At 34.3% G+C, this 27,441-nt stretch overlaps 1 protein-coding gene and 1 long non-coding RNA gene across 2 annotated transcripts; both read left to right on the top strand.

The window, feature by feature from the left end:
- Window positions 1-14,093: 14,093 nt before the first annotated feature.
- LOC145074036 (BAG family molecular chaperone regulator 2-like) lies at window positions 14,094-15,951 on the top strand. The gene is made up of 3 exons (XM_079020481.1): window positions 14,094-14,847; window positions 14,923-15,326; window positions 15,417-15,951. The coding sequence occupies exons 1-3, from the start codon at window positions 14,619-14,621 to the stop codon at window positions 15,729-15,731; spliced, it is 948 nt and encodes a 315-aa protein (XP_078876607.1). The 5' UTR covers window positions 14,094-14,618; the 3' UTR covers window positions 15,732-15,951.
- Window positions 15,952-24,458: 8,507 nt separating this feature from the next.
- Window positions 24,459-26,179, top strand: LOC145073844 (uncharacterized). The gene is made up of 3 exons (XR_013691561.1): window positions 24,459-25,314; window positions 25,388-25,631; window positions 25,701-26,179. It is a non-coding gene; the product is annotated as an uncharacterized LOC145073844 (long non-coding RNA).
- The last annotated feature ends 1,262 nt before the right edge of the window (window positions 26,180-27,441 follow it).

Below are 27,441 nucleotides of genomic sequence, written 5' to 3'. Positions count from 1 at the left end.
TACACTGATGCAGATTGGGGAGGATCTTGTGTTGATGGACGATCAACCACGGGTTATTGCACTTTTGTGTGGGGTAATTTGGTCACTTGGCGTAGCAAGAAGCAATATGTGGTGGCTAGAAGTAGTGCTGGGGCTGAATTCCGAGCAATGTGTCAAGGTATATGTGAGGGGATATGGTTAGGAAGGATGTTGAAGGAACTAAAAATGCAGAATAACCAAAGGATGACTCTATTCTGTGATAATAAAGCATCAATTGAAATTGCTAGAAACCATGTCCATCATGATCGTACCAAACATGTGGAGATTGATCGCCATTTCATTAAAGAAAAGTTAGAATCTGGAATTTTGGAGCTGTTGCATGTCCCGTCAGACTTTCAAGTTGCTGACATTCTCACCAAAGCCCTTCCAAAGAACAAATTCGAAAAAATGAAGAGCAAGCTGGATATGATTGATATCCATATCCAACTTGAGGGGGAGTGAAGATTTCTGAATTTAATTTTCTTATTTGTTTCCTTATTTAGGCTAAAGGGATATTATCGCTTTATTAGTTCTGTTATAGGGTTGAGTCGGCCCTAGCTTTTTTAGTATAAATATTTCTTTCCTGTTCTTTTATAATTAGATCAATGATGAATAAAAATAATGCAACGTTTTCTCTCAATCTTTCTGGTGCGCTACTAGATCTACAGTAGGGTTGCAGGAATCAATAACTATCATGTACAAAGCCCTTTTTTTACACTATTGTGTATCGAGGTACGGGAGCGTACATGAGTACTTTATTAGTAATTCCCCATACTTTTTATTTTGAAGAGATTTTGAGTCATCGTTTCTTTTACGAAGTGATTGGACGAGATTCGTGTGTCAGCGTTTCCATTCACGAAGTAATTGAGGAAACTTCGTAGACTGCCTAATATAGTGTGTCAGGAATAGACCACTACTAGGTATATCTGATGTTGTATTGTCGGATAGGGTGAGTTTGGGGGTAAAATACCTCACGATGCCAGACCACTGCTAGGCACAATTATCTAGATAACTACCCCTGACTTAGTTGTCTTGTTGTTTTTACGAATGGAGGTTCGTGATGAAACTTATTCCATTCCCATCATTTGATGTATTTATTGATCCTTGTTTGCTGCCCGGGAATTTCCGAAGCAACATCGTCAGTTTGTTGTTCATATTGATCCTTTAGGCTAGATCGTAGTATAGGATCTATACGTGGGAATCGACGGGATGGGATAAATTGTTTTAGAGATATGATATATCTATGTTAATGATAATAGTTGGATTTTCAGGTTTGAGATATACATTATTATCACATTGTGGGATTAAAATCCCTATGTACTCACCAGGTTTTCCAACTTGATCCACTCAGTTTATTTGTATCACAAGTATCGATGCGAAGATACATTACACTGAGAGAATAAAGGAGATGTAGATCATTAGTGTAAATTAATGTAAGGTCTATTTATGCTTATGTTTTTGTATTGACGATGACATCCCAATGTTTTAATATAAATAAAATACATTTATTCAGTAATGCTTTAATAATATCATTATCATGTTTTCTGGGAACAAATTCCGCAATCTTATTTTTCAAAAATGATACTCTAATTTTTAAATAAGCATAAACAAATCGGTCTTTTCTGGCCGTGAAATTGGGGATGTCACACCACATTTAGCAAAAACAGGTTCCACGAAAACATTTACAATTAAAACCTTGAGTGTTACCATTAAGCATCATACAACCATAGAAAACAAATATGAATTACATAAATACCATTATTAAGGAACCCGTCAAGTTCCACTCCATCTGTCATGACACATCATCAAGGTTCTATTGAGCATCACTTTATCCTTGCATATAACATGGGATACATGACATTAAAAAGTGATACATAAGACAATAATGTCTCATGAGCTATGTGGGTTTGTGACCGAAAACATTTATCACATATTCATCAAAACATTTCATTATGCAAAATGTATTTCAAATAACATTTTCCACATATTCCATTCCATATCAAATCATTGATGGGTTTTAGCCATAAGAACTTTCCTATGTGCGCATGCAAAACCCTAGTGCTTGGATCTAGGCTTTCTAATTAAACATGCTTTGAATCCAAGACTTCTAATGACTAATTAGGTTAAATAACAACATTGAAACAGATCTAGAACCATACCTTTGAGTTCCTTGTTGATCTTGTGGTCTTGGAGCTTCTAGAGTCACAAATGTCACTCCTCTAATGGCTTACAAACAACAATAGCAAGAAAGATGATTTAGGAGATAGGAGAGGGGAGGAAATCGGCCAGGGTTCTCTTACTTTAGGAGAGGTGCCGATTTGCCTTGCCCATGGGATCTATTTATACTTGTAGACTCCTTAAGGGTTACAACCTAAACCCTAATTGGATAATCTTCTCTTAAGGCTATCCAAATCCTTTCCTTAGATAAGTCATGGACGATTTTGAAGCTATCCTAGCTTCTAGAATCCGTCCCTTGTATATCTATAAGGATTTACAGTCTAAAGCTTAACTATCAAACAATTGACAGTTTATACCCCTTTATTTAATTAATCTCTTTAAGTCACCAAATTAATTCCAATTTATATTAATCAAATAACAATGTATTATTCTTTATATTATTCCCATAATATATTAATAATATTTACTCTCTATTAATAAATCATCCTATCAAGTTGCTATGGTGAAGGCAACCCAAAAGGACCATGCACAACCGGGTCAAATACTTGCCTAATATAGTTGCAGCCTTAGACACTATTCCAACAGTCTCCCACTTGGATAAGTCTAGTAACTATATGCACAAGTACAATTCGGTTTGCAATTGTAGCTATCAAAGACGCTGTCAAACTCTGATCTAATCAATCTTGTCCTTTAGATAAGGGATCGTACAGTCATCTGTTAGATATTATGCTGACAATCTTATGGAATGGTTAGTCAAGCATTTAGGTTTCTCGATCTCTGATTTATTTGACATAGAACTTAATCGAACACATCAATTCAGTTCTGACCGGGCCCGGCACATAAGTCAAATCAAATCATCGAGCGGCCGAGATATCACTTTTACATCCTTAGATAAAAGTTACAGATAAACTTCGACTTATATGCATTTACTTATTCATTAACCAATTATACACAACAATGCGTTTTATAACACCGAGTTACTGATGCGTTTTCGCATTATCAATGTACAACCAATTAACAAATAACAAACCATATATCTAGGTTTTAAGACTATATGATATTATCGTCTTGCGATCACCCTTTTATATCATATTCCATAAGGTGATTCCAGCAAGCACGGGTTTGTTCCAATGCTCAAAACTAGTTCATAAGCACTCATGAACGTTGTAGCAACCTTTTGCTATGTCTAAAACCATTTAGACAATCTACACACCAATTCATGAAAATCTTCATTCATATCTACTTCCAACATATGAACGATTGTGGAGAATTTGAACAATTCTATTATTCCTAATAATTTCAATTATTCTGGAAGTCAAAACATGCAAAGTGAAACAATAGCTAAACAATTAACATAAGATAGTAACATTACTCATAAATAAAACTCCTTTATTTAATCATCAAATGTTAATTACATTTATCTATTACACGTTTCTAATACTATCTAATCTATGCTAATATCATCCTTCAGCCCAATACTCCTAGCATGCTGCAAGTGCTTAACCCTACTCAGTCCCTTCGTAAGCGGATCTGCTGGGTTATCTTCTGATGATATCCTCTTCACTACGAGTTGTCCTTCTTCTACACGATGTCTAATGAAGTGATATTTTCTGTCGATATGTCTTGATCTACCATGATCCCTCGGTTCCTTGGTCAAGGCAACCGCTCCTTCGTTATCACAGAAAATCTCCATGGGCTCCTTTATGGCAGGTACAACTCCAAGATCACCGATGAAGTTCTTCAGCCATATTGCCTCCTTCGACGCTTCGCTCGCTGCAATGTACTCTGATTCGCACGTTGAATCAGCTACGGTTTCCTGCTTGGAACTCTTCCATGTCACTGCTCCTCCATTTAAGGTAAAGACCCAGCCCGACTGCGAACGGTAGTTGTCCCTGTCGGTCTGAAAACCGGCGTCACTATACCCTCGCACCTTCAAGTCATCACTCCCTCCGAGGACTAAGAACCATTCCTTCGTCCTCCGAAGGTACTTAAGGATATTCTTCACCGCAATCCAATGGGCTTTGCCAGGGTTCCCTTGATATCTACTAACCATGCTCAAAGCGAAGGCTACATCAGGGCGAGTACAAGTCATAGCATACATGATTGAGCCAACTGTGGAAGCGTACGGTACTCGGCTCATTTATGCTATTTCAGCTTCGGTACTGGGACTTTGAGTCTTACTCAACTTGGCATTACTTTGTATCGGTAATTCTCCCTTTTTCGAGTTTTCCATACTAAAACGTTTTAGTACCTTCTCTAAGTAAGTGTTCTGACTAAGTCCAATTAGTCTCTTACTTCTTTCTCTTACTATCCTTATTCCCAAAATGTAAGAAGCCTCTCCGAGGTCCTTCATAGCGAAGCACTTCCCGAGCCAGGACTTAACCTCCTGCAGAGTCGGGATGTCGTTTCCTATGAGTAATATGTCATCGACATATAGAACGAGGAAGCTTACTACACTCCCACTGGCTTTGACATATACACATGACTCATCTTCGCTTCGTACAAATCCAAAATCTTTGACTTTCTCATCGAAGCAAAGATTCCATCTGCGAGACGCTTGCTTAAGTCCGTAAATGGACTTCTCACGCTTACACACTCTATTCGGATGCTTCGGATCCACAAACCCCTCTGGCTGAGCCATGAAAACATCCTCAGCCAACTTCCCGTTAAGGAAAGCGGTCTTGACATCCATTTGCCAAATCTCATAATCATGAAATGCGGCAATCGCTAGCATCACTCTAATAGATTTAATCTTCGCAACTGGTGAGAAGGTCTCATCATAGTCAACTTCGGGAGTTTGAGTAAAGCCCTTCGCAACCAATCGCGCTTTATATGTGTGTACGTTTCCATCCACGTCGGTCTTCTTCTTGAAGATCCATTTGCACCCAACGGTCTTACGTCCGGGCACATAATCAACCAAATTCCAAACTTGGTTGTCATACATGGATTTGATCTCGCTATCCATTGCCTCTTTCCACTTTGCAGACTCCGGGCCTGCCATGGCTTCCTTATAGCTATTAGGTTCATCAAGACTTATTAGTGTACCATCACTAATATACGTGTCCCCTTTGGTAGTAATATGAAAACCATAAAACTGGGGTAGAACTCTAACTCTATCGGAACGTCTAAGAGGTAAGGATTCGTCAATTGGTTCAACCGGAGTTTCCTCCTCGGGTTGAGTGCCAGCGGTAGAGGTTCCTTCATCTATCGACTCTTGAATCTCTTCAAGTTCGATTTTCCTCCCACTGTCTCCTTGGCTTATGAGTTCTCGCTCTCGGAAAACTCCTCTCCTCGCAACGAAGACAACATTGTCCTTCGGTCTATAGAAGAGATATCCAAAGGATGTCTGCGGGTAGCCGATGAAAATACATCGCTCACTTCGAGGTTCAAGCTTGTCGTGAGTATCTCGTCTTACGAAAGCCTCGCAACCCCAAACCTTGATATGTGCCAACGAGGGAGCTTTCCCTGTCCACATCTCGTGAGGTGTTTTGGCAACCTTCTTGGTAGGGACTCGGTTAAGGATATGGGCGGCCGTCTCTAAGGCATACCCCCAGAAAAAGATAGGTAGTGAAGCACGACTCATCATAGAGCGAACCATATCCAATAAGGTTCGATTACGCCTTTCTGCCACACCATTCAACTGCGGTGTCCTAGGAGGCGTCAATTGCGAAACTATTCCACACTCCTTGAGATAATCGTGGAATTCAAGACTTAGGTACTCTCCTCCTCGATCGGATCGAAGCATCTTGATTTTCCTGCCCAATTGATTCTCCACTTCATTCTTAAACTCTTTGAATTTTTCAAAAGTTTCTGACTTTTGCTTGATTAAGTAGATATACCCATATCTATTATAGTCATCGGTAAAAGTCACATAGAAGCGGTTCCCATCCTTCGTGGTTGATCTAAACGGTCCACATACATCGGTATGTATTAGGTCCAATAGACCTTCACCCCTTTCACATGTACTCGTGAAGGGTGAATTAGTCATCTTTCCAAGTAAACAAGACTCGCATGTGTCATCTTCCCTAAGGTCGAATGACTCCAACACTCCATCCTTTTGGAGTTAGGCTATGCGTTTCTTGTTGACATGTCCAAGACGACAATGCCACAAGGATGCTTTATCCATACTAGTGGAAGAATCTATATTCAAAACTTCATTTCCTAAGTTATCAAAAATCATAACAGTCTCATATATTCCATTACATGGTATAGCTTCAAAGTAAAAGACACCATTTAGATAAGCCAAAATAGAACCATTCTCATTATTAAAAGAAAATCTAAAACCTTGTCTAAACAAACCATGAAATGAAATGATGTTTCTAGCCATTTCTGGCGAATAGCAACAATTGTTCAAATCTAAACACAAATTATTCCTAAGCACTAAAGAATACACTCTAATCTTGGTCACATGCGACGATCTTCTGTTCCCCATGATTAGATTGATTCTTCCTTGCTCCACATCCCTACTTCTTTTTAGTCCCTGCACATTAGAACAAATGTGGTAACCACAATCGGTATCAAGAACCCAAGAAATAGCATGATTAGAATCGTTAGATTTAATTGTGTATATACCTGCGAAAGATGGCTTGATCTTTCCTTCTTTGATTGCTTCCAGGTACTCTGGGCAGCTTCTCTTCCAATGTCCTATCTTGTGGCAGTGGTGGCACTCTGCCTCCTTCGGGTTAGGGCAGGGCTTAACGGGATCAACTTTGGTCCCACTAGAAGAGGCACCATCTCGGGCTTTAACCTTGCGATAGTTATTCGATGAAGCCTTCCTCTTCTTTCCCTTTCCTTGACCAATAGCCAAGACAGGAGCAGCAGGCGGATTAGGAGTTGGTGCAACAGACTTGTCTTTGAAGTTGCTCTCAGCAACCCTCAAGAGACCTTGGAGTTTGCTTAGGGTGACCTCTTCTTTGTTCATGTGGTAGGTCATCCTGAATTGGTTGTACATCGGAGGCAAAGAGTGAAGCACCATGTCGATAGCCAAGTCTTCTCCAAAGTCAACATTTAACTTGCGAAGGTGGTCGACATACCTTTGCATCTTTTGCAAGTGCACGGTAAGAGATTCTCCATGACCCATCTTAGCGGAAATCATGTTAGTGAAAATCTCATAACGCTCTTGTCTCGCGTTTTGGTGGTATCTCTCCAATAAGTCTTGGTGCATCTCGTACGGGTACATGTCCTCGTAGGACTTTTGGGATTCGGAGTTCATGGTGGCAATCATGATGCATTGTACCTTCGTTGCATCTCGCTCATGAGTCTCAAAAGCGGTGATTTCGGCCGGAGTAGCGATTTCGGGGTTGATCTTCTCGAGCTTCTCATCGAGGACATACTCCTTATCCTCATAGCGAGCAATGGTGAGAATGTATCTTATCCATTCGCTAAAGTTCGTTCCATAGAAGGTGACCTTTTGGCAAAGGCTCATCAACGTGAAAGAACTAGCAGCAGCGTTGTTAGCGTTCGACATCTACAAATAGAAAAGAAAAGGATAGATTAGAATAAGAATCCCTAATTATCACCCAATAAGAAAAATTAGGGCTAGGATCCAACAATAACATTTACATACTAGAAAAGGGATGCCGTAATCTAACATGCAAATAAATTGAAGGTAAGTGAATGACGATTCACTAATTCTCCATCACAAAACTTAACTATTAGTCCTAAATGTATTGAGAATTCCTAGGTTCGAATGAGATTCATTGAAACTATTCAATGGCATGTTTAAATCTCGATATGCCCCTCTTGTTTGTGACTGGGATACCGAGGATCACAAAGCGGGTGTGAATTACCATGCAAATTCACATGGTGCCTTCATTGTAACGATCACCTATTCGATGTGCCGGTAAACCACACACGCTCCATCGAACTATGATAAACAATGAATCACCCTTTGCCACCTTTGCTTAGAACCAATTAGTGTGCCGGTAAACCACACACGCTCCACTAACTTCTTAGCAAGGGTGCAAAGTGTAATTTCATGGGATTGCATCAATTCACTTTTCCTAAAGTAACTAAGATTCGGAAATTTTTTAAAAAAAATGTGTAGTTACTTTGTATTACTTATTATACTTTTAATGAGAGGATGAGGTTGCCCTATCCTACCCGTTCGGCTAACGACCCTCCACCAATCAAGCAAGCGGTGGGTGTGAGTGTACACTCATTAAGCGCCATTTTATAGGCCGCAACCTTATACCCACCTTATAGATTGGCTTCGTGAATGAGGCCTACTAACGGTAAGACTAGCATTTAGTTATACATATATATATTATTCTAGTAATATCATATTAGTATAGGGTTGTATTTTAAACCTTTTAAAATCTAGGGTTTTGAAATTTAAGTTGTCTAAATTAAACTTTTAATCACAAATTATAAATTTCAAAACTTAAGGGCAAGTTCTAAACATTTAAAACATAGAGGATCAAATAACAAATAATTCCAATTAACAATTAATATCCTAATTATCTATATTTGATTTTATTCAAGATTTCTTTGAAAGATAATTACCAAAATAATTAAAATAATTAATTAATTATCATATAAGGAAATTAAATATTTTATTAGTTGATAAATACCTTTAACTAGATCAAGATAATAGTCATATATATCAAAAAATCGGATTTAGGTTGATCTATTATGATTAAGGTAAGTTTCCATAAGATAATTATGAAAAAATCCCGAATCTGGCCATTCCTGGCGCCTGGACTCGCCGAGTTCACAAAGGGACTCGCCGAGTCAGGCCTACTCGCCGAGTCCACTTTGAGACTCGCCGAGTCCATGACTCAGAAACCAAAAAATCGAATTTTGTAGGTTTGTTTCAGTTAATTAAGCAACAATTTAAAGAAAACCAAGTTAGGCTCTAATACCACTTATGGGTTTTAGCCATAAGAACTTTCCTATGTGCGCATGCAAAACCCTAATGCTTGGATCTAGGCTTTCTAATTAAACATGCTTTGAATCCAAGACTTCTAATGACTAATTAGGTTAAATAACAACATTGAAACAGATCTAGAACCATACCTTTGAGTTCCTTGTTGATCTTGTGGTCTTGGAGCTTCTAGAGTCACAAATGTCACTCCTCTAATGGCTTACAAACACCAATAGCAAGAAAGATGATTTAGGAGAGAGGAGAGGGGAGGAAATCGGCCAGGGTTCTCTTACTTTAGGAGAGGTGCCGATTTGCCTTGCCCATGGGATCTATTTATACTTGTAGACTCCTTAAGAGTTACAACCTAAACCCTAATTGGATAATCTTCTCTTAAGGCTATCCAAATCCTTTCCTTAGATAAGTCATGGACGATTTTGAAGCTATCCTAGCTTCTAGAATCCGTCCCTTGTATATCTATAATGATTTACAGTCTAAAGCTTAACTATCAAACAATTGACAGTTTATACCCCTTTATTTAATTAATCTCTTTAAGTCACCAAATTAATTCCAATTTATATTAATCAAATAACAATGTATTATTCTTTATATTATTCCCATAATATATTAATAATATTTAATCTCTATTAATAAATCATCCTATCAAGTTGCTATGGTGAAGGCAACCCAAAAGGACCATGCACAACCGGGTCAAATACTTGCCTAATATAGTTGCAGCCTTAGACACTATTCCAACAATCATTTCATTAGAAAAATAATTCAAAAGACTTTTCTTTCCACATTTAATTCCTTCTTTCATTAAGAGCTAATTCTGATGTTGATCCGTTGCCATTTTATACTTAGGATCTAGCAATACCCTAAGTCTATATTAGGGATGAACAAAGAAACCGACCCGGATGGAACCGGACCGAACCGGAACCGGCCCGGGGATCAAACTTGGTGGAAAATAGGAACCGAACCGGACCGCCGGTTCTACCGGTTCCGGTTCCTACTATAACATCCCAAAAATCAATACCAAAAATTTCGTTTTTATTTATTAAATAAACCATAATTATCAAAATCATTCCATCTCAAAAACATAAGTCATAGTGTTGAATCAAAGTATCATATCAAAACAACAGAGTAAACATCCCAGGCAAAACATCATGGCGTGTGCAATGCAATCATCCTGAGCTCTTCCCTTTGCTACCGGAAGTACCTGAAACCAAAACTGAAATCTGTAAGCACGAAGCTTAGTGAATTTCCTCCAAACTACCACATACCATACACATAATCATGCTACTAGGAGAAACAGACCCCACCCACACTCAAGGATATCTGGGCCCCGCCCACACTCGGCTAACTAGGAGATACGGGCCTCGCCCACACTCCGCTAACCAGGAGATACGGGCCTCGCCCACACTACGCTAACTATGAGATACGAGCCTCGCATACACTCAACTATCTATGAGATATGGGCCTCACCCACACTCAACTACTAATCATACATACAAGTATCACACAGACAACAAGTATAACCAAATCTATCAATCAATTCTATATCCATACTCAAATAATGTTATGAGGTATGAGCCTCGCCCACACTCCGCTATCTATGAGATACGGGCCTCACCTACACTCAACTACTAATCAAAACACATAACATATACGGGCCGACCTTGGTGCCTTTGACCCGTTCAAACCAGGAGGATACTCACCTCACTGTCGGATGATAGCTAAAACGTCTCTACTTGGAATCAGCTCTACTCACTCCCTGAGAAAGTTGCCAAAGATGGACGAGATCCCAGATCTAGTGCTTCCCTTCAAGCTCAATGACCTTCTAGTCCTTCCAAGTCTTTCACCAAGCACAAAAACACACAAAAATCCACTCAAAACCTCAAGTTTCTCACCAAGGAGCTCACAGTACGATTTAGGGTTTCAGGGAGGCTGATGAGGGTTGGTGGGAATAGATTAACTCCTTGAAATAGGGTGCAAAACCCTGTAATTAGGGTTTCATCCCAGTCGGTCTACTCGTCGAGTTGGGGCCTCTCAACTCGTCGAGTAGGTTACTTAAATCATGCGGTTCTGACAATCTCTACTCGACGAGTTTGGGGCTTCCAACTCGTTGAGTTGCTATGTAAATATGAATAAATTATAAATTAAATGCATACCGGAACCAGGCGTTACACCTACCGTTTCTTGCTGTGTCTTCAATGTTGGAAACGGTCCTCGAGAAATAGCAACATATGGTTTTGGTTTTTTCCGGTTCTACCGGTTCCGATTCCTAACGGTTCCCGGTTCCAAAAATCCATAAGAATATCGTCCCGGTCCTAACCCGACCGGTTCTGGTACCGGTTCTGGTTGGTTCTCCGGTCCAAATGCTCATCCCTAGTCTATACCAAGGTGAATAGAACAAAACCAGTTCACCCTAGCATCATTTCAGTTAGAACATCTATCTCGCGAAGGGGTAGCACCACACCGATAGATTCCTTTATATCCTGTCACGTGGATACCATGACTCAAGCAATATATTCTTTTCATTACTTTTCATGTTTTTCAATATTTTACCTGCTTTTCACATTCCATACATTAGTATCAAAAATAATCATTTCAAAAGTAAAACATCTACATTTCAAAACATTTTAACACATTATCAAAACATTTGTACTTCTAAAACCTTTTTTACTTCCAAGGCATTCTTACAAAAATTCCTTTAATAAGTATCTAACACTTTCATTTCAAAATGTTTCATATATCAAAGCATTGATATTTCATTATCGTTAAATCATTTTGCCATGTACCCAAAACTGGGAAAATGCCAACACGTACTCACCTAGTTCTCCAATGTAGATTGTTACCCCCTTCTAGCTCAACTTCACAAACAACCACCCCTTAGAAACAACATATACAATGTAGGTGAAGGTCAAAAATGACCAAAATCCCCTTTTGGGTCATAAAAGTTATAAACTCTTCTAAACATCATTTTTTAATTGTTTCTAATTAATGTAATTAGAACCATGGAAACCACTTAAAGGGGGGGGGGGGGGGTTAGAAAACCAAACCCTAATCTTCAGTTGAATCTAAAATCAACATTGGGGTTCTATCTATTTCATAAATATGATTTCTATGTTGAAATGAAGAGAAATTATACCTCATTAGCATTTGATTGCTTCCCTTGTTGCTTTGGTGCTTCAAAACTTTCTTGATTCAAATCCTAGATGCATAAAAGATGGAGAATTGGTCATCAGAGGGTTTATAGGATGAAGGACACAATCTTGAAGAGAAAGGGAGAGAATGTGTATCTTATTCCCTATTTTTTCACATTTAGTCCCTCAAGTTTACATCTTTTGGCTAAAACCCACCAAAACTCAATATTTGTGATTTTAACTTAAGTTTTGACATAATAAGTCCTTATTCGTCTTTTTTTTTTTTTTTTTTTTGATTTATATGTTTTATTTTATTAAATTCAAACGTTTTTTTTTAAATTAAACTAAAAGTTCAATTGTCATCGTACAATGAGTGAGATGGCAAACGGGCAACAAGCTGTGCCGCTAAGCCTTTTTGAATGGTAAAACTAATTCTTTTAAAGACTGCATCCGAAGATCTAGGAGATATAACATTACTATGCATGATTCGTTGTACTCTTTTAAGAAGTTCTACCGCATCCGGTGCGAGGAAACCAAACGTATCAAATGCAAATGGTATGAACACGTGTTGATTTTCCATGCACGATTTCTCATGTTTGGTGACTTTGCTTGTGGCTGCTTTTAAAGCAGCATGTCTCGCTGTGAAACCCCCAGCCCTCAGGCCCACGAGAGGGGATACCCCTGTAAGATCGACACATGCGTGTTTCCCTCCGACCCATCCAAAAATCAAAATGTCAGCTGGTCTGAGGGTTGACCTTCCTTCTGTCGGGTCAGTCAAGAAATTAACAGGTGCCTCTTTCTTAGCGGAAACCCCGACGCGCTTAAATATGTCAAACAAAACATCCGTAACCATATCGTGCCAGTATTTGAACCCCGGGAGTTCTTTACAGTGAACTGCATGCTCTCCAAAAGAGTCCAAACATGGCTTGTGACACACATGACATATCTCGTCAGCTGGGAAAATAGGAATCATGAGCCGATATTTAAGAATAGTACGATACTCCACGGGAGACATGTGTTGGCCAAGCCCATCAATAGGGATAGCCAAAAGAAAATATTGAGCATGTGGTGCACATAAGCACTTCCACAACCACTAACCGTCACCACCACCACCAATAATTAACACCATCACCATCTGTGCCACCACCCACCACCGCCACCGATACTACTATCCACCACTATTTATTATTTTATAATTTATATAATATATCTTTATATATAAGTTATAAAAGAAAGTAAAAAACAAAGACAATTCTATCATTTCATATTCCTATAATCAAATTTAACAAAATATAAAATTAGATTCCAATTCTTGATTTCTCGTTCCAAGTTCTTAACAAAATTTTAATTTTTTATAAACATTGTGCAAACCACACAATATCTTAATTATTTGAATTGAACCGATTGGTGTTGTTATGATAATTATGCCTATTCTTGTAGTGTGTAACGTTTTCTAGTGCGTCAGGAGTTTTTAATCCAATTTCCGCCATTAAAAAAATTTATTCTTGAAAAATATTAAATCAGTCAAATCAAACGGTTTACTGAAATTTTATATTCCATTATTCGTCAGCCTTTTTCCAGGAACAGTTTTAAGATTCACATGCATCAAACCATAAATTATTGCATAAAACCGATGGATATTTAAAACTAAAAATAAATAAAAAGAAATAAATTCTTCCCTCTTTGCCCTTTTGATATTCGTCGACATCTCATGTGGGTGCTGTATTATTCTATCCAAATTTTATAAAACATAAATTAAATATTAATACAGAAAATGTTTACATACATATATATATATATATATATATATATATATATATATATATATATATATATATATATATATATATATATATATATATATATAAATATGTGTTCTGTGTACGATATTTCTCAACTCTGTGTTCTGTGTGTGTTTGCTGTCCATTTTTTTTTTATATTCATTTTCCATCTCTTTCTCTCTACCTGCCTTCTACTCTTCTCCCAAATAATAAAGAGAGAGAGAGAAGTAAAACCTTCGAAACTCCCAACTTTAATCATTAATTTCCCCTTGTTGATTCGAATCTACATCGGTTTTTGCAGTGGGTTTCATAAGGCAAATCGGAGAAAAAGTTTATGCAAGATCAAATATTTTTGGAAGGTTTCGCGAATTTCAGTTGGATTCTATCTGCCATTTTCGAGCTCTGTTTGGAAATCTAGAGTTTCCTCTCAATATTGCGAAAAATCCAGTCTTTGCTGACTAGATTCTTGATTTTCCGGCTTTGATTTTCATCCCCGGGAACAGTTGCTAACTGATCCGAGCGTTTTTGGAAATTTCTCCGGCGAATTGGTTGAATATTAACCGGTGGTAGGATCTGAATCTGAGTTTTACATATAGTAAGACGTTAAATTGGGTAAGATAGAGCATATTGAAGATGATGCGTGTGAGGAACAGGGTACCGGAGATGACTTCCATGGACGGGGGCTCAGTCCCCGGCGCCGCCGGAGATGAAAACGAATGGGAGGTCCGGCCAGGAGGAATGCTTGTTCAGAAGCGAGACCCGGATGCTGAAACCAACCGTATTCCTCCACCAACCATTCGAGTTCGGGTCAAATACGGGTCAATTTACCATGAAATCAACATCAATTCTCAAGCCACATTTGGTAAATAACTCGATTAATCTCTTCTGAAACTCGAATTCTTATAAGTTTTGGGTTTCTAATTTGGGCTTTGTACAGGGGAGTTGAAGAAGATGTTATCAGGGCCAACAGGATTACACCATGAAGATCAGAAGCTCATGTATAAAGATAGAGCGAGGGATTCAAAATCATATCTTGATGCTGTTGGTGTCAAAGATCGATCAAAAATGGTGGTTATGGAAGATCCAATTAGTCAAGAGAAAAGGATTCTGGAGATGAGAAAGAATGCAAAAATGGAAAAAGCTGCTAAATCCATTTCCGATATTAGCTTCGAGGTCGATAGACTTGCTGGACAGGTGTCAGCCATTGGTTCGGTTATATCTAAAGGAGGAAAAGTTGCAGAGAAGACTCTGTTGAATGTGATCGAGTTATTAATGAATCAATTGATTAAACTAGATGGAATTTCAGTCGATGGTGATGTGAAATTACAGAGGAAATTGCAGGTAATTGTAATTAGTTACTCATCTTCTTAATTCTTTACAGAAAATTTCGATTTCAGTTTTTCAAGGATTTTCGATTCATGTAATTTTCAGGTGAAAAGGATTCAGGAGTATGTTGAAACTCTTGATGCTTTAAAGCTTAAAAACTCCGCTCAAAGCAACAATGGCGATGGAAATCATGTTCAAGAACAGAGATTTTCAGATGGGTATGGTGGCACGCCGCCTCAATCAAGGCGGAGAGTTGGGAAATCTACATCAACTCCGGTGGTGGATCAACATCAACCACCGACAACGGAGGCAGCTATGGCAACAACCGAATGGGAGATTTTTGATTCTTTGGCTACCCCAACATCAAGCACTACCACTACTACTACCATCAATCCGATGTTCAAATGGGATTTGATTTAGAAGAAATATAAAAGAACTCAAGTATGTGTTGTAGTGCGTGAAATGTGTGTGTGTGTGTTTGATATTTCCGAGGTTGATTTTGTCATTTATTCTATCCATTCTTTTCTGTACCTAGATTTGTTGGCATTTGGTATGTTGATGTAGACATCCATTTGATATCAAATAATAGGATTGTTATGTTCATGGTGATCATTAATGAAGATGACAAGATTGTTGGATATATGATATTATGATGTAAAAATTTCCAAACTACAATGTACATCCAATAAAAAAAACTATTTATAAGGGTTCTACTATATAAAAGGTAAGCATATGGGTACATATAGTGTTAGTCATTTAAAATATTGAAGGTAAGAAATATACATAGAAAACTTCAAACATGTTTGAAAAATAAAACTATGTCTTTTCGGGATTAAAGTTATTGAAAAAATCGTTTAAAAGACTTGTAACAAAAAAGAGAAATAAGAAGTCATTCCTCAAATTAACCAAGATTAAATTAAACCAAGTCTACATGAAGTCTCGAGTTCAAACACCAATAGGGTTTCCACCGGACTATAACTAAAAACCAAAACTCTACAAACCAACATAGCCATATGAAAATTAGGTTACAAATTAACCACTTCTTCATTTATTTACTAATTAATCTTGAACATATGAATTCAAAAATAAAGGTTGAAGGGTCACATCATCTTCAACGGACTCCATGAGTTGCTCGTTGACATGCTCATTTGAACGTTGCTGTAAACGAACTATATACATTAGGGCAATAAATTGTAAAATATTTATAACTGAACGAAAAAAATATATACATACCTTCTTGTTGACATGATCTTCATTGTGAAATGAATCAAATGAGACCATATTTGGAAGATTTAGACTATACACATCCTACAACAAAAATAACAAAAACCAACTATCATCAAGATCATATTTCGAAAGTTTTGTTGTCATTACACAAGATCAAGTTTAGCTAGTTACCTGATATGAAGGCTCGTATATAATAGGTAGATTGTTTGAAGTACTCCCGTACTCACCATAAGAATCAACATATGATTCTTCGGGAAAGAATGTCTCCCAAAGAGAAGCTATATAGGATACATCCAATACCAAGTCATCTTCTCCTATTACATTTTGTATATTACTCCCCAAATCATTATTCATCTTCATCTCATTATACAAGTAATTTGACATTTCCATGTTCGAGTTTGAACTATACAACGGGCCTGTTTCAACAACTTCACCATGACTAGAATAGTTATTTTCGAAGCCATTAGAGCCCTCGTGATTAATCCAACTCATTTGTAACTCGTTATTTGTGTAACGACCACCAAATGAACCCATTTCACTACTTACATACGGGTGTACATATGTTGTTGAACCACCATTATCATACATGAAGCCATCAAGATTTTGCATACACGAAGAGCTACTAACACATCCTGAGCTCACTATACCCAACTTAGCAACATCATCAAGACTTTTGAGTGCCGTTTGTTGCAACATTGTTGATGCTTGCATCGAATAACCTACAAACATTATGATCTATGAAAAAACATATAATCTTATGATCGTATATCTTTAATTTTTCTAAACCTAAATGTTATACCTTGATTTGGCAATGCATGTGAATGGGCTACTTGAGAAGAAGTTATAGGGTTAGAACTTGAAGCTTCAAGAATAGGAAAAGAGAAGCTTGAAGTGTCTAAAAGTGGTGGATTCATCATTTCATGCATTCCACTATAAGGTGTGAAATTCTTTTGTTGATTAGGTATCAATGAAGAGTTCCTCCAAGGGTCTTCATTGATCATTGAGCTCTCTAACAAGCTTGGCTTTGATGCGATTTGAACACGATTATTTGCATCCGCTATTTTCTTCAAGAATATTCGGTATTTCTGTAAATGACTCGCTACGTGATCTCTAGTTAATCCATCCACCTTCATCAATTCTAGTATTTTCTTTGGAACGGCTTCTGTGAATAACACATGAATTAAAGTTGTTGAAATAATGTCATTCTAGGTAATAAAATACACAATATATAGTATCATTAATAAACACCATGAGAGAAAGTAAAATATAGAAAAAAAAATTAAGATGTTACCTTCAACTCCAATCTTTTCAATAGCTTCTAAGAACTTCTTATGTAAATCTGGTGTCCAGATTATTTTGTTCTTCTTTGTTTCTGAACTATGAATTGCATGATCACGATTCTCCATTGATGACACACTCATGGAACGCTTGTTCATTTCTTGATCCTCACCAGATTGCTTGTTATTTAGTTATGCGTATATACTGCGACACATTACTTAATTACAACATTGTGCTTAAAGAATTCACCATGAAAAATCCATCTTCATTCTTGAAAACTCTTTTATGATATAAATTATTGGTTTTGAGCTCTAATGAGATTAAGTAATAAGAACATGTGTTAATTACTTTATGTAAGCTTGAGTAATTTTGATACTCACTTGCTAGATTTCTTGCATATACATACCAATTATGACGAGATCAAATGTTTTACCTTCAATATGAACAAGTAGTATAAATCTGTTATAGCCTTGATAAATTAAATGGTGATTGAACTTTCATGAATCTTTTAGCCTTAATAACATACTTATGTTCAAACTTCAAAGGTAACATTGCTCTTCTTTTAATTCCGTATAATTGAATGAAAATGATTAGTCATTTGATCGGTTTTATCTTTATATCCTGGAATATTATATTTTTTTTATTATTAAAAAGTATTAGCCAAAGAAATTAAACACACAAACACTGAGTATTAAATCCTTAATTATTAATTCATTGACTCAATTAGATCGGTTGGAAGTTTTGTAAGTTATAAATATCCTTGCAGGCAAACAAAACTAAATCAATGGAACATAATAAAGTTTGCAAAAACTTATATTGCGAAGAGCAATATTCAATTCTTTTAACTCGTTAATTTTAAATATAAAAATAACTGTTCATGGCAAAATACGATGGAAATAAAAGAATATTTGTATTCTATTGAATATTATCATTTAAAAGAAAACTAAGTAGGATGATTAATATACCAAATTACATTAACGGAAAAAGGAAAAATAAGAAAAATAGTAAACCACAAATGGCGTACGTCAACCATCTCAAGACACATTTGGAGATTTAGGTGCCGTTTGTTTTTTCGAAGTGAAAATGTTTGAAGTCTGCAGACCATCTCTGCAATCCTCTATAGCAGAAGATGAGACTAAACAGCTGCAACATATAATAAAACGTTTGTTTGTTTTTTAACATCTGTAGACTACCAAAATAAGTTAAAGTAAAGTGTGAAGCAGAGGGTTAAGTGTTACGTCACGCAACACACACACAACAATTTTTAAGTCAGAAGTCTTCTGAAAACAAACAACTGCAAAGGGCCAAATGCTACGCGTGTGCTGCGCGGCGCAACAATAAGTGGTTAGAAGTGGTTTTTTTAGAAAAAATAAACAACACCTTAGTCTCATTTACTCTCATTATCAAAACATTTATTTAAATATTTTTCATAATTTTGAAACTTCGCAATATTGAATTTATAAGAAAGGTTATGGTCAATTTATAAGAAAAAAGTTATCATCCAATCTTCTTATATTAATATATAAAAGATTAGTTTTAGGTTCGTAGGTTTCATTCTATTATGTATCTATATTTATTGTTTGTCACATAACATTTTTTTAGAGCTTCTAGATATAATAATATCTCATAAAATTAGCTAATATATAATTTTGTATTTCAAAATTATAATATTATACTTACAGTTTTCGAAAACTATTTATATCATAGTCAATAAATTCGAAAACTATTATTATCAGACCTTAAATTTGAAATCATATATATATTTTTAATTTATAACAAATAGTTTGCACATTAAGTAGATACAACTAAAATTTACAAAATAAACAAATAAAAATCTCAAAATAATAGCATAAGTGAAAATAGTTTACATGCAAAACAAAATAGGACATATATTTTATGAGTAATAAATTTATTGGGTAATAAATTTATTCATTGTATACATTTAATCTTTAAATAATATCTTATCTGTAAATATCACTTTGTATTTTATTAATATTTTTTCTCTAACAGTTTTAATTGTTTTTATTTAATTATTTTATATTTTTATCCGTGATTTCCACCGATTGTAACCTAATACTGAATAATAACATAAGTTGTTTTACATAATGTTATGATTCATTATTAATTTTGATTCAATGCTAAATCTCATAACATAAGTTATTGAATTATAACCAACGTTTTAATTCAATATTTAAATTTCGAAAAAATAAAATTGTGTCAAGATATTTCTTTGTTTATAAAAAAAAACATGAATTTTGTTGCATTTAGCTTTTTTTTCCTATAAAAATAAACTCTTAGGGCATTACCAAATAAGTTTCACTGGAAAAAAAACTATAAACAAACCAACCACCAAGTGACAACAGGCCCAGCCCTTGGGGAGTTCACTGCTAGGCCAGCTAAAGTGATACCATATACTCATCGATTTTCTAGTGCTTTGTTGAAATTAAGTTGATCTTATTAATCGTTATTTTTATTTTAATTTATTTTATGAAGTTCATTAGTTTTGTTTGAATTTGGTTTGTAAATTGTAAGTATAAATCATTACATGTAGTAGTCATTTAAAGAATAAAGAACTGTAAATTATTGGTTAATTATATTAATGAACTTTTTAATTTTTTTAATTTTTTTTTTCAAATTAACAAGCTTCACACTTTCACCGTTTCTTATATTTTATTTTGGAAGTTTTAAATATCATGTTTTTGATTTGTTAATTGTGAAATGCAAGTTCACAGATTGAGTAGTCTTAATTGTTTCTTGATTAGCTTTTTTAGTTTGGAAATTTAAAGTACTTTCTGTAATTTTGAAGTAGATTTAAGAAACTAAATAAAGCATATATTTATTGTTGACTATTTATATTATTGTTGCGTACGTAAAAATATAATTTTCTAAAATGAAGTTTTTGAAGTCTTACCTACCATATAAATCAACACAAAAACAATTTAATTAATTGGATTTGATGGATATTGATACCGAACTTTTGGAAAAAGTTGTTTATAAAGTTGAAAAATATGTATCAATGAATGTTAGAAGGATACCAATTTCATATAGAAGCAAGTTTATTTTGTGTTATAGTCTAAGTGAATTTTTGTCATAATAGGATAATATTATCAGATGAAAAAAACAAAACATAAGATATTTTGATTTTAATAAGTTATTAGTTTTAGGGCCCAAAATTGTAACGCCCGGCTAACTATGACATGTTATTGCTTTATTAATAAAAGTGTTATACTTTACTCAGGAGAATACCATTCATATTATCTTATGCCCGTACACAAACACACACACACATATATATATATATATATATATATATATATATATATATATATATATATATATATATATATATATATATATATATATATATATATATATATATATATATATATATATATCATATCTTATCTTATCTTATCTTATCTTCATATCATATTATATTTTAGAAGAAGCATTTTTCCTTTCGCTAAAACTCTATAACTATTCATATATCCATATAATATACTAAATATAACTTAAATATGTTCTTAGTTATAAACATTATCATAAATGGAAGACTTACGAAATTATCAATATAATATATTTAATTTGTTAGAGTTCAATATAGTGTTAAATGAATATAGTAAATTAATATATTAAATAAACTTAAAAATATAGTGTAAAATTTAAATTCTAAAGTAAAATATCAAATAAACTTGTAAAAATTTCAACATATATTTTTTAAAATAGTTAAAAGAAAAATATTAAATACGATAAACGTAAAAGAACATAAATTTTAAAGTCGAATTAACTAAAAGATATCCAAAACTATTTTTTATAATAACTAAAATTCAGTTAAGTTGTTTTCAAATTAATTTACAATAATAATATTTAAAAATAAAATAAAGTTATAAATTAAATTATGTTACATTACAAAAACTGGTTGATAATTCAAATAATCATCATGATAAAATTAAAACATCATCAATAATTTTAAAAATTAAAAAATCGTTATAGTAGTTAATTAAAATAGTTGAGAAATATAACTAATTTTATATATCCGTAAAACGTGAATAAAAACCATTAAATAATTCGATTTTCATAAATGTTATTTATCTATTATTCATTTTAATTATAAGTTTACATCAAAAAATATTATAAGTATTATTTTATAGGTAATACATACAACATAAATATTTTCAATAAGATATAAATATTTTTAATAATATATGATTCACCTAGTATATATATATATTTCAACATGAAATTTAATATTGTAAGTAATTCATAATATTTACCTTTTTAACCACCTTTGGAACGCAAATATTTGCAAAAGAAGTTCTAGCCGTGACTGAGAAACCCAATCAAAGTCTCGTACAACAAAACTCTCGTCGTTAACTTTAGCAATAGAGGTTTATAATAAAATATTAACGAAGGTAAAGCAACATAAAATATATATTTTTTTATATTGATCATATACGCCAAAAACTATGGTGTTTGAAATGTGATAAATGTATATGTTGTCATTATATACGTTCAATTATATTTAACTTTTAAAAGTAATACGAATAAAATTGATGAGCATTGACCACATTGGTCAAAGTCGCGACTTTCAAATATGACTTAACAATTACACTTTTTGACCGATGACGGATTTGCTTGATTTTAATTGTAATAGTATTCATTAAACTGTTAAAGTGAAGTAAATGATTTTGTGGTTATTTTTTATTATAAAATATTGATAACAATATTAAATGATCGCGCACTTTATTTGTGGCATATAGGATGTCAAAAGATTAAATATGAGCCATCAAAATGTTATAAAATGTAAGAGCTGATTATTTACAGTATTCCGTTGTGATCATTATAACATACTTTTTGAAGTACTTACTGTTTAATATAGTAAGCACAATATTCGTAGTTTAATTTGTGAATAGTCGTTTTTTCACGATTCTATCTTTTATGTTTTCATTTAAACCTTTCTCATTGATATAGGTTTACACTTTAATTAAAATAAATTTGACCAGTAATTAATGCCTAATTGTTTATATATATATATATATATATATATATATATATATATATATATATATATATATATATATATATATATATATATATATATATATATATATATATATAGGGCTAGGTTATTTTGTTTCTTATATTTATTGTGTGTTAAAATACACCAATAGAAATTTAGTAAAAATTAAATAATTATTAAATTAAATAAATATAGATATTAAATGATTTCCATAATTATATGTATATTAAATGATATCCATAATTATGATTCTCATATTATAGAAACTAATTAAATTCATGTTTAATGTCAGCAATAATATTCTTTTAGAATGAATTTGTATCTAGGTTTTTATATATGAGTTCGTATTTTGTTTCAGAACCCACTCACTTAAAATATAATAAAGTTGAATGGAATATTAAGAACGAGAGTGTATTCTACTAAAATACACTCTCATTCTGCTGGAATACACTTTCATTCTTGTAGATATGAATTCATTCTGAAAGAATATAATTGTTGACATTAATGACGAATTTAATTAGTTTCCATAAAAATTAGTTATAACTTTGGATAGCATTTAATATACATATAACTAATACTAAATTCATATTGGTGCATTATAACACACAATAGATGTGAGAAACATTTAGACCTACTTCTATATATATATATATATATATATATATATATATATATAGTTAGGTTATTGTAGAAACATTTGAACCTAATTTTCTTTCTCTCTCTCTCTCTCTCTCTCTCTATATATATATATATATATATATATATATATATATATATATATATATATATATATATATATATATATATACATATATATAAGGGCTCATACGAAAATGCAACCAATTTGCGAAAACACGAAAATAAGGAAAAACCTATGAGATTGTGTCACCTCAATATTATATTTTGAATAAAAATCTATCCAAACTTTGAACTACATGATGATAATTGAGGATACATGAGAAATTGTTTCATACTAGCAAAACATGTTTTTTTTTTTTTTTTGACATTTTTATTTTGAAAACTTGAATTTAAAAGTGATTGAGGACGTGAAAAAAATGAGAAATGGTTGTCAAAACCACCTTTAAATCTATATTCCCATAACACCTCCAATGTAAACTTATTATCTTTAATTTATTGCTAGTAAATTTAATTTCTAAAGTACATTTGTTTGATTTTTATAAGATAAATTTGTTTTTTCACTTTTGCAAAATATTTATGTTTTCGCATGAACCTACTTTTATATATATATATATATATATATATATATATATATATATATATATATATATATATATATATATATATATATATATATATATATATATATATGTTTTGGTCAAAAATCGACTGAGTGGATATTAACAAATTTGAATGAGAGGGTTAAAAATCTTGGCCTTAACAATTGCCCACAAATTATACCTGCGAAATATCTAAGTTACTTTCTTAATATTTAAAGGTATAATTTAATTTAAACGAATATAATGTTTTGAAATTTCAAACCTTAACGGATAGTATTTATCAGTTTAATCATCATGATGGTACGGTCAAATCAATCAGCTCTCTTCTGTTTCCCATATAAATAGGGGTAAATAGTGAGAAATTCCTTCACCTGTTCCCCGATGATCTCCAAATATCCCAAAGGCATCCTTCTTTCTCCTTCTCTCTATTTTTTACAATCTCTTAACCATGGGTAAAAAGATTGTTTGCTTTCGCGCTAGCATTAGTGCTCCTTCTGATAATGATTTCGCCGATCAAAAGCTTCTCATCTATAACGAGACTTGTTCGTTTGATGATGAGGATATTGGGTTCCTAAAATTCAATGGCTCTTTTCCCATAGATACGATTTTTAGGCCTTATGATGCTTTGATTCAACCATATTTTTTTGTCTTTCTTGGGTATGCTTTCCTGAATACCCATTTTCTTTGGGTTTGAAATACCCCTTTCCAGGAATCGTCTTTGAGTTTTTCGAAACCACAAACATTTCATATATCTAAGTTATGTCTGTCATATAGAGGATCATATTCCAGATTAATAAATTGAACCAATCCTATGACCTAGGCATAGACATTGCTGAATTGGCTCACGTTTACGAACTCTCCACCTTCAGGAATTCCTGTTTATTGCTCAAGCTCAAACCCAACAAATCTCCACTCATTCTGAAATCAAAATCAATGACGGAGCTTGGAAAGAGAAGTATTTTTTTATGAGGCGTGATACTATTCCTAGCGGGGATCTCCTGCCAAAGATCTGGGTCAAAAAGGGTTGGATTTACTCATTAGTTGCTAGGATCCTAAAGTTCACTTTCTTATTTTGTTTATTGTCATGCATGATTTAAATTTGAAGAGATTGATCCTCTCGTCAAGGATACTGAAGAGAAGGTCGCAAACTTCTTCACTTTGTCTGCAGTTGATAGGTTTTTCAAGCTCGAGCACTCCAGTATCCAAGAGGGCTCTTCCACCACTGCTTCAATGGCTACCGGTAAGGATTTTGCCTTTTTCTTATTATCTACTTATTTTCGGGATCCCAAACTGATAGGGATCCTTGATATAAGATCCAAATCTACTCGCTCCAGAGCTCGATTTGGCCTCTACGCCCTGGAAGATGACATGACCAGCGGTTTGATCATGGTCAAGAAGGAAAAAGCTGCCTCCTCTCTTCTTCTAAAGAGGGATCACGTCGATCTTACTGTTAAGACCCCAGGCTCTTGGAAGAGGATCGTTGAGGCCATAGATTTGAGCATGGAAAACCTCGGAGCCGAGGAAGCACTCAGGAAGTTGGACTCTTTTTCTTAAGTAGTAAGTATTTCATGAATTCTGATTCTTGTTTTTCTGGTTTTATATCTACTAATGTCATTCTTGTTTCAGGTTTCTGAGCACATCTCTCAATCCACCGCTGACTTGAAGGCCAGAGCTGAGAAGGCTGAGCTAGACTTAAAAGAGCAGGAGAAAGTGTGTAAATCCACCAATAAAGATCTCCTAATGAGAGTAGAGTTGCTGAGTAAAGAGAAGACGAGAAGGAGGAGGAGCATGTTGCTGAGATTGCAGAGGTGATAGCTAAGGTAAGGGGTAGTGCTTTTGTGGCTGTCTGGTAAGCTAAGATCAAATTTACAAAGGATGTAGCCAATGCGTGATCCTGGAATGTAGCTGGTTGGCGTGAAGCCCTAGCTAAATTAACTGGCGAGTCTGTTAACACCAGTCAGGATCATGCAAAGCAGGTGAAGGTGGGAGGAAAGGAGGAAGAAGCAGAGAAGGTTCCTGATGGTGATTATCAAACTGTGGTTTACATTTGATTAGTTAAAAATACTTTTAGTATTTTAGATGTAATATAATTAACTTTTTTCTTTTTTGATAGGGTTGGTGGGTAAACTTTTTTTTTTCAAGTTATGGTTGTTTTACTTCTTCTTGCATGATTGTTGTGGTTGTAGCAGTATGTTTTCTAAGGATCATTGTATGATTAGGATCCTAAAGAGTTCAAGTTTTACAATGACTCTTGGGGATCTTAATAACCTGAAATGGTCAGTCATCTACTTAGGAATTTGAAACAATTAGAGTCCTTAGAAAGATAAACCTTTAGTTACAATATAAAAAGATAGTTTTTAAGAAACAAGGATAGATAGAACCTGGTGATCCTTTTGTTTGGTTTTGATTTTGAAGCTTGTGTAGGGAACGGTCCCTCTCAATATAATCCGACTTAGGAATTTGATAGGGGTAATCATTATTTAGCTTCTACTGGAAAATCCCAACTTAGAAAACTATATGGGGTGGATCCTAACTTAGAAAATAACTGGAGAATATCCCAATTTAGAAAATAACCGGGGAAGATCCCCACTTAGAAAATAACCGAGGAAGATCCCAACTTAGATATTCACTGGGGAAGATCCCAACTTAGAAAGTCACTGGGGAAGATCTCAACTTAAGGTATTAACCGGGGAAGATCCTAACTTAGAAATTCACTGGGGAAAATCCCAACTTAAGATAACATGCCAATGTTATAAATGTTTGATTAAGTGTTAGGATCTTAACATATGTTCATAAATAAGAGGGTTGCCAAGTCACTAAGTGTGAAATGATCCCCTTACTCACATTGCATTGTAAGATACCGTGCGTCTAAGCGAGGTGTAGAAACCTAAAATCATAAGAAAAAGGTTATTAACTCTTTAAACCTTAAAGGGGATTAAGTACCCTTAGTCGGAGGAGAGATGATTAGTCTCTATTCGTAGCATCTAGGATCCTTGAATTTCTGCAAATTACAAACGTTAGCTTGGGGTGGGAGTTAGCTTGGACAACGCCCCTCTGATGCTTAATTCAGTAAAGGTTTTCGAGGAAAAATAAACAAAATAATTCAAACACGAGTAAATGGTAAAGAATGTGTACCTCTGATCTTGTTAAAAAATGAAAGATTTCAACTTGCATGAAATATGCTTTCAATTGTATGGCATTCCAGGATCTTGGAAAGATGTCTCCTTCTAGGGTTACCAACCAATATGCTCTCTTTCCTGCTTTTGAATCAACAAGATATGGCCCTTCCCATTTGGGTGCCAACTTGCCTGCACTAGGATCCTTGGTATTTTGGAAAGCTTTACTAAGAACCAAGTCACCTACATGG

Source organism: Lactuca serriola, chromosome 9 (assembly GCF_051521515.1).
Source record: "Lactuca serriola cultivar US96UC23 chromosome 9, Lser_US96UC23_V15, whole genome shotgun sequence".
Classification (NCBI taxonomy): Eukaryota; Viridiplantae; Streptophyta; class Magnoliopsida; order Asterales; family Asteraceae; genus Lactuca; species Lactuca serriola.
This window is presented reverse-complemented; position numbering and strand designations above follow the sequence as displayed.